The 19254-nt window shown below is 35.1% G+C and overlaps 1 protein-coding gene across 6 annotated transcripts in view; it reads left to right on the top strand.

Annotated features, from left to right (window-relative positions):
• NEBL (nebulette) overlaps positions 1-19254 on the top strand; it is a 259446-nt gene that overhangs the window by 190057 nt on the left and 50135 nt on the right. For 4 of the 6 annotated variants that reach the window (XM_084511942.1, XM_084511941.1, XM_084511943.1 and 1 more), the window contains 9 exons: positions 2817-2924; positions 4519-4623; positions 8641-8748; positions 9993-10103; positions 13126-13236; positions 15489-15599; positions 16239-16349; positions 16685-16795; positions 17177-17281. The exons of the other annotated variants lie outside the window; for them this stretch is intronic. In XM_084511942.1, coding sequence (XP_084368068.1) covers positions 2817-2924; positions 4519-4623; positions 8641-8748; positions 9993-10103; positions 13126-13236; positions 15489-15599; positions 16239-16349; positions 16685-16795; positions 17177-17281 — 981 coding nt within the window. The remainder of the gene's footprint in view (positions 1-2816; positions 2925-4518; positions 4624-8640; positions 8749-9992; positions 10104-13125; positions 13237-15488; positions 15600-16238; positions 16350-16684; positions 16796-17176; positions 17282-19254) is intronic. 6 annotated transcript variants of the gene reach the window in all.

Genomic DNA, 19254 nt, shown 5'->3' on the forward strand with positions numbered 1-19254 from the left:
TACTCCCACATTTTTGTTTGCTGTTTCACCAAGTTATAACGTTGATCAGACATCCCCCTCCTCCTCCCTATGTTTTGGAAATCACTGACGAAGTACTTTTCTTCCTTGTTTTGAAATTGAACCCTTTCTCTCAGGCATGTTTTTTTTTCTTTTTTTTTTTTTCCTCCTTTAAACTACATTCATAACTTTGACCTGTTCAAAAGGAGGATAAAATAGACACATGAACTTCTTCACTGTGGCTAATTCATGTGTTTGCTCTTCTCTCTCCTTCTTCCTTCTCTCAAGCCCACCTGCTTTCTTTCAAAAGGGAGAGGGAAATAAGAAAATGCCAATTAAAATTAAAAAAAAAAAAAAAAAAAGTGAATGTGTGTGTGTAGCTTTCAATGAGATGAATCCCCTATGACAAGTCAGAGTTAAATTATTGCTGGAAGTGCTCTCAAGCTACTGTCAGGGTCATCTGATATTATTGTGCTGCCTCCATTTTGCCCCAGAATGACATGTATGGTGGTGTTGGAGAGGAGAGCAAAGGTAATAAGCAGTGCAGCCAAAGAAGACAGCAGGACCAAGAGCTACTGAGACAGCCCTCACTGAAACTGGACCATTTGCAGTTGGATTGGTCAGCAGTCTCCTTAAATTTGGGAACAGCTTTTACAGACCTGTGAAGACTGGATTCACTGGCTCTCCCTTTCCTTCTGCAGCAGTGGTGTGATCTGAAGTGACACTAATAGGGATTCATTGCTGAAATCTCTAGATTTAAATGTATTGTTAAAAAAAATATTTTTAAAAAAATGGCATGAAATAGCTGCAGCTGGAAGATGGCAAGCCATTTGTGAGGAGAGGTCCCTTTGGCACTGATTTTTTCACACTTAACAAGTATACCAAGGTCCACATTGTGCATTCAGACCACATGCACAGTTTGAGGCCATTTGCTGACTGGGCAAAAGCCCAGCCTTAAGTAGTCAGATAGTTAAACTCCTGCATACAATGTCATTATGATGCCTACAGAGTAAAAGAGAGTTTTGCTCACCATATTGACTTGATCCCTGTTTTTGGATGCATTCTGAATCAGATATTCCAGCACTGCCTGATTTTATTAGCAGGCAAATTCTGGATATACCTTTTAAAAGAGAAAAGCCCTCTAAGTTATTTCTTCACTGCTTGTACAGAATGTGGATTTGCCTTTGACAAAGGCAGTGTCTTTGTATTCAGATTGTGTTTGCAATTGATCCAAAGCCAAGGCAAATATCAAGCAATATGAACCAGATGAATCTACCAGAAGGCAATAGATACTATTTTCTAGAATTAGTGTGAAAAATTTTCATATTTTCAGATAAAGTTGCTCTTTAAAAGTTACAATGCTTTAGAATTACCTTTATTTGAAAAAAAAAAAAGAAAAAAAAAGTAATGAGTAATGTAATTGTTGCAATCATATTGTAATTCTTGAAAAGATATGTTTAATTTCTATTTGGGTAGCTTAGTTTTGCTTTCTTGTTATCCTGATTTATGAAATATTGGGCCTTGTGGCTAAACATAATGGAGATGTATAAGCTAAGCCATGTTGAGAATCTTTTGAGTCAAAGAAGAACTAAAATAGAAAAAGAAAATACTTCCTACAACTAAAGCTGAGAAAAAAGTGATTTTTGAAGGAGATTGTTTGAGGTGGCTTAACCACTTTATCAGGCATTCATGTGGGCATAGAGAAAAAAGGAGAAAGGAAAAAGCTATTTATTTAATGTAGAGCATGGAAAATTATAATGGATGTTGCATAGGCTCAGATATCAGGTGTCTGACTAACGTTCATGAAAACAGCATAATTCAGACTGAACTTTATTCTCCTCCATTATGCCCAGCTGTTGGAAAGAAGCAAGGCATGTGTGCAAAGTCTCCAGATGTTTATTGATCATGCACAATAAGGGGGACAAAGGACAGCGATTTTGTTCATTTTTGTTCATTTTCATTTTTTCAGATTTCAAATTCAGTTCTATGGATTTTTTATACTTTATTTGGTTTTGATGACAATACCTCAACAGTTATGTATTGTTTATCTCCCCTTACATGTCTTATCTTTCCCAATTTTCCTTTAAACAAAAAGAAAAGAGGGTGATAGCAGATAGCCATTTAATTATGCTCTCTAACATTGTAACGAGGCAGATGTCTCCAAGAAGGGACTGTACTGCAGAGAGATGCCTGAGAGTCTTGTTGGAAATCTCTGGCAGAAATAAAAGTAGAAACTGGGGCTCTGGTGACAGCCATCACCATGGATGACACATATACCTGGTGGTGGGCAATCAGATGGGAAGTTTGATTTTGACTTCACATACTTTGTTTTCAACAACTTTGAAGTGGTTGAAAAATTTGCTTCAAAAGATCTACTTTTCAATAGTTTAACAAATTAACAAATTTAACAGTTTTTTTTTTTGTTAAAAGCACACTTTTAATTAAGAATTGAATCATTCTCAGTGATGAAGTTATTATTGCTAGTCAAACAGTTCTGATTTGTTTGATTATCCAGTTAAGTCATTAAGTTTTGTTTCTATCTCCTAGTATAAACTCATCACTACCAATAATTACATATGAAAATCTTAAAATTATTATTTTTTATTTCAGTAAAAATCAGATATATGAAAATTATTTGAAATGAGCACAAGATAGTTACAAGTATGGCTAAACTGAGTTTTTTTAAATATTTTCAGTATGTAAGGATTTATGGATAAGGCAATTGCCTTTAATAAGCTCCTTTGTAGTCTGAATTCTCTGTGTCTTCTCCAAGTACTACATGTTAATACTGTATATATGTATTGTTTTTCTGGCCGAAGGTGAAATACAAAGAGCAGTTCAATAAAGAAATGAAGAGTCACCAGTACAATCCTCTTGACAGTGCTTCCTTCAAGCAAGCACAGATTGCATCCACCTTGGCAAGTGATGTAAGTGAATTTGCTTTGTATTTTACATGTGTTACATCCTGAAAAAAATAACGTGTGTTCTCAGGCAGAAATCCTTTTTCCATTTTACAAGTCATAACTGTGAACAGAAGTCCCTGCTATACATTGTGTCTGTATAGCAAGTACAGCATGTTATCCATTTCTTCCTCTCTTTAGACAAAGCCCTTCTCCAAGAGTCTGCAGAGTTTTTTCATAATGATTTTAGATGAGATTTATCTCACTCAACTTTGTGTTTCTATGCCAAGCTAATGTACTCCGTCCCTTTCTATTTGGGAAAGAAAGATACCAGTCCAGAGAGCAAATCATCTGACCTGTTGTAGATTCCTGTCTTTGGAGGAATGAAGTGCTACCTTCTCTCCAGTGGTTGCAGGAGGAGGTTAGCATAAGTAACTCAGATTTGGATGTCTCTCTTTTAGACTTAATGGTGTCGATCTTCTGATCTGTATTTTAAATTTCCTAGATTTAAATTCCTAGAATCCAGTTCCTAGATTCTGTGTGGGTGCCTGCTGCTGGAGTCAGCTTGGGGAAAACATCTATATCAAGTGGAAATGATGTTGGGATGATATATTTATCAGTGTGTCTAATGCTAAAAATGTGAGCTCTTGTTTGGGGGAGTGATCCCAGATAGCCTAGAGACAACCTTTCATTCTGTAGTGTGATGTTTCCGTAGTGTGGGGCACCACCCAAAGGAAACAGGAGAGGCTGGCTTCAACAGAGTAATTGTTTTCAAACTCTAAAACATTTTTTTTTAAAACACCTCTCCACACACACTGTTTAAGTAATTATTATTTATTATGAAAGATACACAAATTGACTATTGCTGATTTGAAGCCTATCTAACTCAGTGAAGAGCATCATACGTGTGTGAAGATGACTAAATGTATTGGGTTAAGAGGTTTATAATTTAAAATAGCTAAGCTGGATAGTGTTCTTCCTGTAGAGCTGGGCCTCCAGCTATCAAGAATATGGAAAATCCTACTATGGGCTGATAGAAAGTTATCTTTTGCTACTTCTTTAAGTGATTAACTTTTGCCTTAGGTGCCTATACTGCTTATCTTTGCTGAAAGCAATTTGTATTAAATAAATTATCCTGGAGCACTGCCCTTTAACTGTTTTATGTAGATCTTTTTTATTTGGACAGTTAGTGTACTACTTGAATCAAGGGAGAAAGAACAAGAATCAATAACATTCAAAATAAGTAAACATAAAGTATTGAGGAGGTTACTCTTAAAAAGCTTTCTTCAAAATTGTTTAGAACCTTAAAAAAAGAAAAAAAAGTGTTTTTTTTTTTTTTTTTCCTAACCTGAAATGTCAGTGTGATTATTTATTTATTTATTTATTTTTAAGGAAAGCTTTGAGTAGTTTCCAAATATTTACTCAGGGCAATGAATCTTTCACTGATTTTTTTTTTTCCTTTGCCCTTCATCCTATATCCCAAATAATAGTAAAAGAGCACCATCTAGTGTCAGACACAGTTTGTTCAGGCAAACTTTATATTTCTGAACAGACACACTATAGTATTAGCAGTGAATTATCTTGTTAATCTTATTTTACATAACTTGAATTCTCTCTGTAGGTGAATTACAAGAAAGATTTGGAAAGCCTGCATGATCCAGCCTCTGATCTACCAAACCTGCTATATTTAAACCATGCTTTAAATATCAGCAAAATGCATAGTGATGTAAGTTGCCTTTATCTGATATGTGTATATATATAGAGAGAGAGAGAGTAAGGAATGTAGTATATATAATCGATATAAAATACATAACTTTTTGACACTAGCCCATACTTAATGTTGTAGTCTGTGGTGTTGTTACTGCAGTAGTTAGGGGATGTAAGTGAAAAAGGCTTTTGGGGAGAGACACTTATTTTATTAAAACAACTAGAATAATGGGTAAGAATCACTCAGACTTCTGGTACTTGAGTATTTCTTCTTATATGTCTTATAACATTCTACATTTTTTCCTTTATTGATCTAAGATACTTTTTTCCTTGCAAATCTTGTCTTGACTATGATCTTACGTGTTGCCTTCATCTACAAGTCTCTCTACAGAAGTGACCATTATGCTAGTGTAACATTTGCACCTCTGCCATAAGCAGTCTGTCAAGGGTTACCTTCCCATAGAGGTTCTCTGTCAAAGCCTTTTTTCTCTCCTAAATGTTTGAGGCTTCCTACACTGGATCAGGTAATAGGCACATAACTCCATTCTGCCACATAACAAAAAATGCTCTTTCATACTGCTGGTGATATGACACAGGGTAGTGCCCATCAGCTGAAATAGGGAGGAAAAGGTAAGAAACTCCTGCCCTCTGTGCAATGCCAAAGCTTTTCTCCCACTCCAAAAGCACCTACATGTATGCTTTATGTGCAGTGCTTGGAGGCTGATTAGCTGCATTTTATTCCAGAAAACACAGAAAGGCTGCAACACTGTTGTGGAAATGCATGAGTGGGTGGTGTTGGGAAGGAAGATTACTCACTGTTGGCAGGAGGCAAGAGCTTCACAGGCAAAGGGTCAACCCTAATGAGTAGTAGCATATTGGGTTGTCTTCTGAGTCAATGCCTGCTTATGGAAGCTTATGTCTAAAATAATCAAAATAATCCGGCCTTCCTGTCCGTATTTGCTTTTTGTGTTGCTTTTCAGTTAGTTGCTTTTTGTCTATGTCTCTGATGCGTGGAGCTAACACTGACTATCCTTTTTTTTTTTTGTATGGATGATAAAGGAGTTGATAGTTTTCAGTTCTTGCATTCTTCATTTGCATTTTGGCATAATTCCAGTTTCCTTCAGTGTAATGTAAGATTGGCATTTTTTTTGCTGGTTAAATGAACAACATCGGAGTGAACATCATCAAGTTGTCAAAATTTATTTTTTTCTATTGCCCAGGAATGATCGATTTATATTACCTATGCCCTTTTGTGATGAATCCCTAGATACTAAGTTTCTGTTTTTTGTGTTGTCCTGGTGGCTGTATTTTCTTATTGTGAGCAGGAAGAAGAATGATTTGTCAATCCTTAAGGTTTCCACTAGCTATTTGTCTTCTACAGAAATCCCATTTTCAAAATCTTTCTCGGATTTGACCTCCCTCTGTTATCTCTTTGATTTTGCCATGGCTTTCTGTCCTGCCTTTCTCCATGCTTCTCAAATACCCTCTTTGTGTTCTCCTCCCTGTCTCTCGACAGCATGTACTAAATCTTTCTTGAAGTCTGCTTCCACTGTGTGAAACAGTCTGCTTGACTATCCTGTTAACTGATTTCCAAAAACTCATCACATGGTCTGTTTTTGCCTCTGACTAGTAGTATGACAGATAGAGCTTCTTGCTATTTACCCAGCTTTGCTATTTCCTTATAGTATACCTTTTTCCTCCGAACATTATGTTTCTTTTAATATTTTGCTTGACATAGCCACATCTACCCTGGTGTTGTAATCTGTACAGCTAATTAAACTGATAAATTAATATGGTTAGTTGAACTGATTTGCTGATTGACCTAGAGTGAAAAAGGAAATCTGTGTAACTCTATGAAATACATGTATAAGAATACGAATTCGAAGCTATTTTTCAAGTCAGCTTCCATGGCAATAAATCTCAACAGTTAGGAGGAAAGCTAGATAGAAACTAGATAGAAATAGATACTAGAAAACTATATAGAAATAGACCGATTTTGACAGGTTAGACCCATACTATTTGCATTATTTAGGTGAGGAAGAGAGTTCACAAGGAGGGACTTTCCTCACATATGGTATACATGTAATTTTCTTTGACATAAACTATTGAGGTACATAATTTAAAACTTTGATATATTTACAACAGCTATTTTATTGGTTTGCACCTTTTAAATCTGTCCCCATTGTAGAGACTCTAAGAAGGTAATGAACTACATGCTAAAAAATTGAATGTAGATGTATTTCATTTTATGAAACAGTGATTTAATAGACTTACTTAGCAGACCAAATCGGGTTCCTGCAAAAGTTTGTGCAATTTACCTCATTTTATTTTATATATATATATATTTTTTTGTTAGATTTTGTTTCCACACACTGAAAATGGATTAAAAGTGTGAAGTCAATATCTATAGATGGAGGTAATTTTCATTTACTTCCACTACAGAAATAATTTTGTTGTGTGACATTTATAATTGTTTCCACTAGGAGGCAAACACAGACCGTCATATCTGTTCCTTGGCACTTCAAATGTTAAAAAAAAAAAAAAAAAAAATAGAAAAAAAGAAAAAAAAAAAGAGGTTATTTTCTAGCTGACATGAATATTTCACTTCTGTGTAAGCATAGCAAACATTTTATCTAGGAACTTACATAAGCCATTTTAATGATTTTCTTTCTTTGCTTCATCACCAACTTTTTTTTTTTTTTTTTCAGGAAATGGGGATATTTTAAATTCAAATTTAGCAGAAACTCCAGATTTTGGAGGCCTAAAGCATACATTTTTGGTGTTGCTCCCATGGTTATTTCAAATAATATTTAAATGACAAATCTTCTGGGTTTTATTTGTGAAACATTCTTCAATATTTTTTGTTTTCCATGTTTTCCATGTGAATATAAGAAATCATTTAAGCAAAGCAAGGGCTTCTATAATTTCACCCTGGATACAGCTGGTTAAATCCATCATGAAGAAAATGCAGTGCTTTAAGCCAGGTATACACAATCAGAAGTAAATCTTGCAAAGAGAAAATTGCAACATTCTAATAACGATTAAATCGGGCACAAAAATGTACTACAAATGACAGTGATGTATAATGTATATTCAATCAGAAGCACCCCATGAGGAGAGTGTTTTTACAGAATTTGAACCTAACGCATAAGTCTGTCAATGGAAGAAATTCTGAACGTTTTTCTCAAATTTGGACATCAGGATTCTTGAAGAATTTAAATGACATTACTCATTCTGAATATCATATTTTGATATTTGCTTTCTTTTATGTCTTGTGTAGAATATTGCATGGTATCACACACTGATTGATTGATTGATTGAGATAAATAATGTGTTTGCCCATGGTGACATACACTGCCTTAATAAAAGTGTATGAATGAACAAGTCTAGGAGCTTCTCCAGGTTGCCAGACAAAGTGTATTTGGTTTGAGAGTTAGCATAAAGTTGTATGTTGGTGTCTTAACCCTGTGTACTTCAATGTGATTTTGCTGCTAGCTTTAAGCAATGGCAATGACCATTGGTAGCTGTGAGAAGTTGGAGCAAGACCACGCCCTACTGAGGCAGTAGTTTTCTTCCATTTTACCCTCCTCCAGATGCAAACAAAAGTGTTTCAGAATGGTACTCTGCAGTCCAAAAGACAAACCCTTGGAGCCTGGCTGTAAAACAGATTTTGTTGTTGTTACAGTAAATGTGCTGTTTTATGGAAACATGACAGAGGATCCTACTGAAAAGCTGCCAACTGCTCAGACAAGTCACTCAGCAAAAATCATGCAATTCATTAAGGAATTGCTCCTTAATTGAGGATTGGTGCTCCTCACTTCTACTGAGTTCAAAGTTCACTGTTTTTAAGTCTGATGTATTAAAGCAAAGGAATAAACAATTCCAGAAAAAAAGTTTCCTTAACTAGCTGCCTTGTTTCTCCAACAGATTAAATTTGGAAGGAGTCTTGTAAGTCAAAAACCTATAGGGAACTGTAGCAAGCAATCAGATCTCACATTTTCTCTGCTGTTAACAGTACTTATTTTAATTTTTCCAGGTCAAGTACAAAGAGAATTATGAGAAATCTAAAGGCAGATCAATGCTGGAGTTTGTGGATACACCCATGTACCAAGTTTCAAAGGAGGCTCAAAAGATGCAAAGTGAGGTTAGTAAAATTTGCTTGAACTAGAAAAATTTAGATCAACAGAGAGGCTAACAGACATCTTGTACTCAGGTTAAGTAAATGGATGAAGTAGATCATAAAGGTACTGTAAACTGAGGATAGGGTAGAAACAGAGTTCTCTTTTCTGTAGTTCAGTTCTTCCTTCAAAACATTTTTTTTTTTTATAAAGGCTGTAGGTGGTAAGACTGGACATATTGTATACTGCATCCCTTTTGAGAATTGGGAAGAAGCTCAAGAGGTCACTTGAATCAGAAATTGTTGACTTTTTACTGAACACCCTTTATCTCCTCCCTTGAGGAGGCAGAGATGCTATTGGACTGAAAGCTTAGGGAGGAGATCATGAGCAAGGTAGTGCAGGCTTTTTCTCTTCAGGTTAATGGCATGCTGTGGGGGAAAACACCTTCGTGGTCTCTGGATTGCTCTTTCTGGCTCTCTAGTCTCCTGTTCCCTGTCTGCTTTCATATCACCAAAGAGAGAGAGCAGTGGGAAGTTTTGCAGAAGCGGGCAATAAGTATGGGTGAAGGACCAAATTCTTTTGCCTTTAATTCCTTTTTTAACAAAGGAGGGTTCTCAGGTGGGAGGGATTGGAGCTGCCAAACCTGGTCCAGGCTCATGCTTCAACTGCAATGTGCTCCTGCCCCATCAGCTTGGGAACTCAGCATGGGGGATGAACTGGTCTTGGGCTCCAGGGAAGCATCAGCTATCCTAAGTCAGGCCATATTTTTTCAAGCTTTTTTTGTAAAAACTTCCAGTGGTGGAGGTTTTGTGAGTTTCTAGACAAATGAGTCCAGTGCTTCACTAGCCATACCAAGTTTTTTTTTCACATTTTTTCCTGTGTCTCTCTTGTTGCAGTTTGATTCCATTATTCTTCCTGTGTCATGGAAAACTGATGATTTTGTCCTCTTGTTAGAAACTTTAATAATTTTTTTTTTTTTTTAAAGCCATTACCTTGTGTACCATTTGTCTTTTCTGTACTGAACAAATTGTTTTTTCATAGATCATCTTAGACACTCTTTGGAAATATCACACATATGTTTTTTATCTAAATTGCATGTGTATATAATTACATCTCGCATAGGTAATCTAAATAATAAAATGAGTAATAACATTGCTTATTAATGTGATAGCTAATTTCTGGCATAGCTCATTTCTGAGTCTGTTTACAGTGCTCTTTCTGAAATATGTTTGGAAATGAACGTGCATGTACCACTTTTTTGCTTCAACAGAAAATATATCGCAAAGAATTTGAAGAAAGTCTCAAGGGAAAGCCCTCAATGGATTTAGACAAGACCCCAGAGTTCTTGCATATAAAACAAGTCACTAACCTTCTGAAGGAGGTAGACATTTTTTTACTTCCCTTTTGTTGTTCTTACTAAGATGTAAATGAGAAATAACCAGCATCACTGCAAACTACTGAGAGCTGAACAACTTACAGTTAATGCTATAGCTAAATATAAAAGCAATGTCATGAATAAAAGTTGCAGTATCATATTATATTCTGAATAGTCTTCTAGTAAGAATTCATACTTTTTGAAGTTTCCTTTATGAACATAATGAAATGATAAAGTTCAGCACACCTGAATCAGAAAAAGAGTTAAATGAACAAATCGGGTGATTCCTTAGAAAATGGATCGTCAGCAAGACATTCCCTGTGAGGGCCTCAGTTTTGGAATTTGTTCCTTCCCCTGTGCTCAAATAGCCCAAAATTGGTGACCTTCCAGGCATGCTGCAAAAGACATCTGTTTGATAGGATTTTGGAGAGGGCCTGGAGTTTGGTTTCCAGATAGATGAAGGGGTGAAAATGAAGGTGTCTGTTGATATCCAGATGGCTGTTTTTCCTTTTGGGTAATTATTTTTAGGTTATGATAGTCTGTTGTAGTTATATGGATGCCTTGAGCTATGTGCAAGCCACTTTTAACTAATGTAATTCAAATAATTATTTATCACATGTTATGAATGAAAGTTAAGACAACCAAAATTCCATATTACATAATCTGCTTTAAGTAAATTTTGTTAGGAGTGGATTTTCTGTATGTCCATTGTTTAATATTTGTCCAATGTTCTTCAGTTGCATATGGCATTGTAAATTAAATCACTTTCTTTTCTGTGACTGAGAATCCTTCTATTTTTGGTCTTTTTATGTTATTAATCAAAACTGTTTTCTTGTTAGGTTTTGAGTACTGGTTAGTACTATACATTAGATTTATTATTTGACCAAACATAGAAGTAAATATATCTGAAAACATTAACATAAAATTCATAGTTAGAAATATCCATCTTCTCCATTTGAATTTTGGATCCAACAGTATCCTGTTATTTATTTATTTATTTATTGCATTAAGAATTGATTGTTTTGCTATAGCCCAGATGGATGGAATTGAGGATGCAAGAATTAAAAACCCTTGACTCTTGTTCCTTGCCTTGTTCTTAAAATAGCTGATCCCGGTCTAAGCTGTGGGAAAAGACTTTCCTTTCAGATATTTCTTTATTATTCATTCTATAATAAATAATTTATTTCTATAAGCTTGACTGTCAGATAGACAAGCCCCAAGTTCAGTCCAGTTTATGTAATATCATTCTATGCATACAAAACTCTATTCTATGTCTTGTGCGCTTGCTGACTAGGGAAAAATGCAAATGCTTGCATTTCATTGAGTTAATCTTGCTGCTTGCTGAGTGTCCACAGAAGTGGATAGTGCATGCATAGTTGCAGATGTTCTGTAAATTTACATCTTTGAAAACTTTCAAGTGTGTTCCCTGCATAGTGCTTCCCTGGAAGTCTTTAAAAGACATTTAGATGTAGAGCTAAAAGACATTTAGATGTAGGGATATGGTTTAGTGGGGACTGTTAGTGTTAGGTCAGAGGTTGGACTCGATGATCTTGAGGTCTCTTCCAACCTTGAAATTCTGTGATTCTGTGATTCTATGCAATAAGCTGTTCCCTATTTCTTACCTCCTCAAATTCTACAACTCATTACTTAGGGAATAAGGCATATCTGTTAGGCAGAGGGGAAGAAAGAAAGAAAAAATGGAAATGGCATTTTAATGCACAAAGGTACAGAATTACAGATTTTATATCCACATTCAAGGAACAGTATCCAAAACCAAAGATTACACAGGTCAATTTAATTATTGTCTTTCAAGATTCAGGAAAATAATGTACTTCAGAGTCAAGGATGTAGCTCAGTATTTTTGTGTGAAGGTTAATAATAAAATTTAAATAGGTATTTCATCAAACAATGTGGAGAACCTGGTGTTATTAAAAAACGAATTACTATTTTTAGTATTTTATGTCAGCTGTGTTTCAGCTAATTCTGTTGCCTTCTCACTATAGAAATTTCTGCAAATATGTTGCATTTTGTTACAATAAGAACTTTCTCTGGAACAACTTTCACAACTCTGTCAGAAGAGAGAACTGAATTTAATAATTTTAATTTAATTTTTCTGCTTGTTGTAGAAGATGTTTCTGATGATAGAGAAGCTTCTTTAAAAAATATCAGGTCTTCTATTAAAAAAAATATTCCTGAGACAATGGTGCCTGGTTCTTATAAAGTCAATACATGATTAAGAGCATTATGTCTATATAAATTCTTCTAAAAAGACATTTTCTCCAAATGCCTTATAATTTCCTTGCATTAAACAAACAAACAAACAAATAATACAAACCTGGATATGGAAAGAGCATTTAAAAATCCTACAAAATGTAAAAGATTTTCCACTTTCACTAGACTTACATCAGTTTTCTAGGAACTGGAAAGAAGAGCAACCAAATGCCTGCAGGCAGATTCTAGTGTGCTTTTAATTTTATACTTAACACTTGAGTACTCTGTAGGCTGCAGTTGCCAAATGTTGATAGATCATATCAATGCAGTGTCTGAGGGGAGCAGAAGAGAAATGGTAGGAATATTGCTTCTACATTATAATTTCTCAAACAGTCATTTTAACATGTCCTAATACAGTTTTTAGGACATCCATCCTGATTGTGATGCCATTAGTGAAAAGGAGGTAAAAATGGGAGCACAGCAGATACTGGTCTGCATAGAAGCAAATGTTACTGCAATTGAAATATCTGTAGATAGGCAGCTGAGGCCCCCAAACAACATGCTAGCACTGTGTAAAAGTGGATTATTTGTCAGGAGCATAACAAGAAAATACATGGCTATATTAAAACCTTTCCAGTTTTGCAACATTGTACCTTTAGATTTGATAATTTCCAATTCTATTTTAACTCTGAAACCTTCAGTTAATTCATATTTCATAGAAATTTCAAAGATACCCTTCAGACATTTAATATGTGGCATTTCTTTTCAAGATCTTCCACACAATGTTAAATGGAGAAATCTCTCTTTAAATCCTTAGAAAGAGTATAGAAAAGATTTGGAAGAATGGATGAAAGGAAAAGGAATGACAGTGTTTGAAGATACGCCGGATTTGATTAGAGTGAAAAACGCAGCTCAGATACTAAATGAGGTATGTTATGCTAGTCAAGGTTATTGATGTCAGAGAAAGTTCACTCTTTATGGCATACTCTATTGAATATATTCCTTTCTTTTAACATAATCTACAATAAAATATGTAAGTATTGAAACTAAGGCTCTTTCTGTTTTGCTTTAAGAATATAGACAAAGCCTGGAAAAAAGGTTATGACAAATATTCCAGATTTTCAGGCAATGAAAAGGTCAATGGAAATTGTTAGAGGGGTTAGTAGGCACAGAATTTAAAATTGCATTCATTTTTCAGTCTACTTGTTTGTTCAACTAGTATGACTAATGGAAAGAGTTTGGACTTGCAAAGAAAAGTCAATGAAATAATTTGCAGTTTTTTGAATCTTGTGTCTATTATTCGAAAACAAATATTGGTAATGACTGTCAGACAACTTTGGAAGAACTTTTATCCAAATAAACTGTTCTATTTGTGAAAACATTTTTAGAGCTGCTCCTGAAGCTCATTTCTTGAGCTTGAGGTTCATCCTTTGCAAATAGACAGGTAGAGGCTTCTTCCAGAGCACATTTTTAGAACTGAACTTTGGTGTTGAGATATGTTCTGGAGGTTACCTGGAAGCACACAGGTGTGCAACCTACTCCTATTGAAGGGCCGGGAGTGGAAGACTCAGTGATTGTATCTCCATAAGACTGTCCTGAGGAACGTGTGGCCTGATTTGTGGTTGGAAAGACTGCATACTTCCCTGAGACACAGGTTACAAAGCTGGTGCCACTCATTATGTGGAAGAGCTTGTCAGGCTGCCTGGGCCACAGCAATGGGACTGGAGGGTGTGGAAAAGAAAAAGGGAATGGGAAAGAAGCTTGTGCTCCACCTCACATTTTTGTATGTGTCATTCTTTAAGAGCAATATATATATTTATATATTCCATATTCTTTTGATGTGTTACATTAATATACGTGATACATTACATATTCACAAACATATAAATATATAGCCATAATAACCAGAGGAACTGTAGTGCATAGGGCTGATCAATGTAAACAAGTGCAGCTATGCATATAGCTGTAACTCCCAGGGTTACCTTTTCCTTGGTGTTTTACACACTGGGAAGCTAAGGGAAAGCATCTGCCATTCCACCTTTAGCAGAGAGGAATTGAGACATAACGTCTTCTCACAGGATAATTTATACTGTTTATATTTTTTTATATATTTTTATATATTTTTATAATTTATACCAATAAAAATTTTGGAATTTTGGAAGTAGGGAGTAGTTTTAGCATGTTTATTTCCATACCAGAGTGAGACAGAGATTTAAGGTAAAGTATTTCTGCTTCTTGTTACTTTATGCTGTATGTGTTTAGAGCATTGTAATAAAGACATTTTTCTTCCTTTTTTTTTTTTTTTCCTAAGTAACTTAAAAACGGCTAATGAACAGGAAATTTAAGCATAAGTATTTATTTTGAAAAAAAGTTACACATTTTCCATGAGCAGAGATAAACTATAATATAAAAATATATTGCTATAGTATCAGAAATAGCAGTGTCCAAGAAAATAATATATATATATTTATTAAAATAATTACAACTATTGTATATTTCAGTATTACTGAATATATATATATCATGGATATTTTAATATCATTTGTTGATGAACAAGAAATACATCCTCGCTTGGATAAGCTCAAGATGAAATATTCATTTGTTTCCTGTATTGGTTATTTATAATTTATACTGTGGGGGAAAAGAAGCAATCATGAATGAGTACAGCCACTTGTCTAATGGCTGTGGTTCAGGAAAGACCTATTAAATGAATAAATTACAACATCTTATTCTGAAAGTTCACTGGAAACAATTCTGTACAGTATTTGATTTCTATCATGTACTCTTCATAAATAAAATATTTTCTTAAAAGTAAAATGTGTTTCAATTAGGCTCGCATCAAGTACCAGATTATTACACTAGGTTTTGCAGAGCTAAACTGCCCCTTTACTGCAGAGGATAATTACAACAAGCTATATGGACTGATTCTCACACCCCCTGCCAAACTGAAAATTCAGTGGTAGTTTTTGTACATTCTGTGAATATCTCCTAAAGTTTTTCTCCTGTAGTTTGTTGCATGTTATGCTAACCAAACCTTGCCAAGACTCTTGAGAACTGTCACCCTCTACTTGAGATTTTTGACTGAGTCAAAATTCTGACTCTTAAATTGTGTCTTGCATAAAAATCTACCTGTAACTCTCTGGCTATTGTGAATCTAATGTACGAAGTTTTGCCTTACAGAAACAATATAAGAAGGACCTGGAAACTGAAATTAAAGGGAAAGGCATGCAAGTTGGTCCAGATACTCCTGAGATAAGACGAGCCAAGAAAGCAGCTGAAATTGCAAGCACTGTAAGTTCCTGTACACGATGCAATCTTTCAGTCTGTCAGAATGCAACAAATTACTGTCACTGAGAATTCCACGTGACACCCGATCTACACAGTAGGCATACCACAGATTTCTCTAAATACCTAGTCTGTTGAGCTGCGTGGAGTCTAAACGTTGTGTAGTCCATGTATGGGGAAAGATAAGTGTTCCCAGAGTTTTGACCCATGCCTGGCCTAGATGGTATTCAGTGGTGGCAGGCCCTCCTCCTTTTAGGTCTAAATGAGGCTGCTTGTTTTGGTAGGGCCAAACAATAAACGGAGCTAGAATGATGCTAAAGGCTTTATGACCTCAGTCTCCCCAAGAACAGATGAGGGATAAAAACTTCTCTCTTCATATGCCTCTGATTGTGGCTGCCAAAGTTGAAAAGATGCATGGATGTGAAAGGCTACATCAAAGTAAGCAGTCTCTTAAAAGGATGTTTAACCTGTTAACAGGTGTGTTGTAGGTAGGTTCTACAAAGATAATGCTGTAGACAGCATAACATCAAAAGTTACTTGGTGTTTCATAGATACTGCTCAATGAAATTGTACCGAGTATTGTATGAACAATGTTAAGGATTTGGTTGTTGGACATATGAGTGACTCCAATGCTATTATTTTCAGAAAGAATATAAGAAAGACTTGGAGAATGAAATTAAAGGGAAGGGAATGGAAGTGGGCATGGATACCCCTGATATACAACGAGCAAAGAAAGCTTCTGAAATTGTAAGCCAGGTGAGTACAGAATGAATCTGTTAACATTACTTTTGAAGTGAAACAGAATGAGATGTTAAAGATACTTGTGCTAAAAGGAATAAGCAGTGTGCAGTAGAACAAAACAAACAACAACAAAAAAACACAAACCAACCAACCAAACAAAAAAAAACAACAACAAAAAAACAGGTTACATGAATAGAAGCGATTCTTTTGAGGTCTAATCATTGCTGTCAGAATAGTTTAGAAGACAACATACAAATAACTGCGGAATTAGTTATGTTGCATACTCAGGGATATTGTTTTACTTTGTTTTACATTCCTTTATTTAATTTTATTTTGTTCTATTTTTGCAGAAGGAATATAAAAAGGATCTTCAGACTGAAATTATAGGAAAAGGAATGCAAGTTGGTCCATATACTCCTGAAATACAACGGGTCAAAAGGGCTTCAGAAATAGCAAGCCAGGTAGGCATAGTTCAAAGGCTAACTGTTCTAATTGCTCAATTAATTGCTCAAAATGCTAGCTCTGTAGATGGTATCATACCCATATTAAATGCATTTACACATAGTAAAAATCTTACTGCCTAATTCTTATTTGTATTTAGGCCTATTATGCCATCTAAATTGATTTGAATTGTGTACATCTACTTGCAGGTCTTTCTACATTACTTAAAAGGAATGAAAAAAAATAAATAGAAGAATATCACAGAGGAGAGTGGTTGAAATAAATACTGTACAATGCTGTTGAGGTTCATCAACAATAAGCAATTTTTTGTTGCAGTTTGGTTATTCTCAGCCCTAAGAAAGCAGGAAATTGTTATTTTAAATTTTTTTTTTTTTTTCCAGAAAATGTACAAAGATGAAGCAGAGAAGATGCTCTGTAACTATTCTGCTGTCCCAGACACTCCAGAGATGGAGAGGATAAAAAGTACTCAGAAAAACATCAGTGCAGTGAGTAACTGATTTTCTCTTCACTTGCAACTTTTCAGATATTTTCAGTTTAAATAGGCTCTCTAGTGCCTCAGCATGAAGTAGGGAACGTATGAGTAAATGTTCTTTGATCCATTTGCATAATTTTCCTGGCAAAGACTATATCACTCATTTCTTTCAGTAAAAAAAAAAAATAAAAAAAAAATACAGTTTTTCTAGGTGTGACACTTATTTTGAATTGCTAAACCACTTTATCACCTTGCCAAGCCACAGTTATTTTTGAATGAAGATTTCTTTTCTTTTTCCATCAAGCCCCAGGAAGTATTTTATTTAAATGTACAAGAAAGCTAAGGCTTGTTACTGTGCACACAGGATTTTTCATCTGTTTCCTATCATATGTACAGAATACCAAGGTTCTAGGATAAAATTAGAACAGAGCAAGTTTCATAAATATATATCTAATTATTTTATGTTACCCTGGTTACATTTTTTTAAAAATTTTATGCTAGATTTAAGTTTCAGTCTGTTCCTATATAAATTATGTGCTTAGATTTCCAAGGTTGCCCATTTTGTGATTCAGTTCCATTTTTGTGATTCAGTTCTATTCAGTTCCATTTCCTCTATGTGCCCATTAATTCTGCTGTTTGTAAGTCTGGCTTTGCTTGTAATATAACAGGGAAGAAAAGACAAAGGGCAAATTTAGCCTCCAGAACCTAAGGCTATCCAGTTAGTGTCTGTTTTTCTGGCAGACTAATTATACTAATAAAACCGATGATTTGAGAGAAAGGCATACAAGTTACTTAAATATTTTAGTATTATCTGGCACAGATGTGATTCTTTAGTTTAGAGAGACCCTCAGCTTCACCACCTGCTCTTTTTCTTCCATCACGTGAGAACAGCTGAAAGCTACGTCTTCCTAATACAAGCTGTTGACAGGCCTATTGGCCCCAATTTTGTTTCTTGTAGTTTGTTGCCTCTCGGTTTTGAATGGAGCTCAGCTGCATAGTGTGAAGGTGGTTGTCACCATATCTCCTGTCACTGGCATCCTAACATGCTACACTGAAACTTTATGTAATGGAAGGGATTCCAGCTTGCATCTACTGTTCTGCTTTCCTCTCTGCTCCAGTTTTTAATAGCTTTTGGTGGAGTCCTCAGTGGGTCTAAGCAGAGTGGACTGACAGATACCAGCTTCCACTACTTAATTGTTAGGATTCTTTATAACATAAAATAATAAAATATACATCTTTGAGGTTGGTTGAGTTTATTTTGTGATCCCCATTTTTCTGTATCTGAAGTGGATCCTCCAAATGTAGGAAGGCAGCTCATAGGTGAGATTGAATGATCATTTCTTTTCTTTCTCTTCATTCCAATCTTTCAGCACCCTGTGCAATTTAGTTTATGGCGGTAAGTTACTCTTTACTAACTCGAGGGAGCAGTGCTCATGTAGAAGTTGTTAATGACCCTTAATAGGCTTTTGATTTTGGATTTTCTCAGAAGTATTTTTCTGCCTTATGGGACAAAAAAAAAAATAAAAAAAAAAATGTGGCTAGCTCTGCAGATAAGATCAGTGCTGCTTTTAGCTCACTAGCTCATTTGGCAGATGATTTACAATAGGGTTTTTACTGCACAGTCTTCTCTTTCATAGAAAAATTCCTTGCTCCGGTATTTTTTACCACTCCCTTCTTGGTAGTGGAGAAAAGTGTATTTTAGGTCAGTCGACTTTGTAAATCTTTCTACCTTCTACTGACATGTTTGTGCAGAAGAATTTTCAAGTTCTTACTCATAAGCTGTCTCTGTTCTCACATGGTAAAACAAAATTCTAAATAGTTAAAGGTTTTCTGAATATTTGATAAATTACTTACGTACATTAAATAATTCACTCTCCTCTAGAACATTTAGCAATACTGGTCACCCTAGTTTACATAGGCTTTCAAGGAAGTAAGAGAAACGATGTTTTATTGTTTAAGGCTTGAGAGAAATAAAATTTAAAAAGT

The sequence above is a fragment of the Aythya ferina genome, assembly GCF_964211825.1.
Source record: "Aythya ferina genome assembly, chromosome: 2".
Taxonomy (NCBI): Eukaryota; Metazoa; Chordata; class Aves; order Anseriformes; family Anatidae; genus Aythya; species Aythya ferina.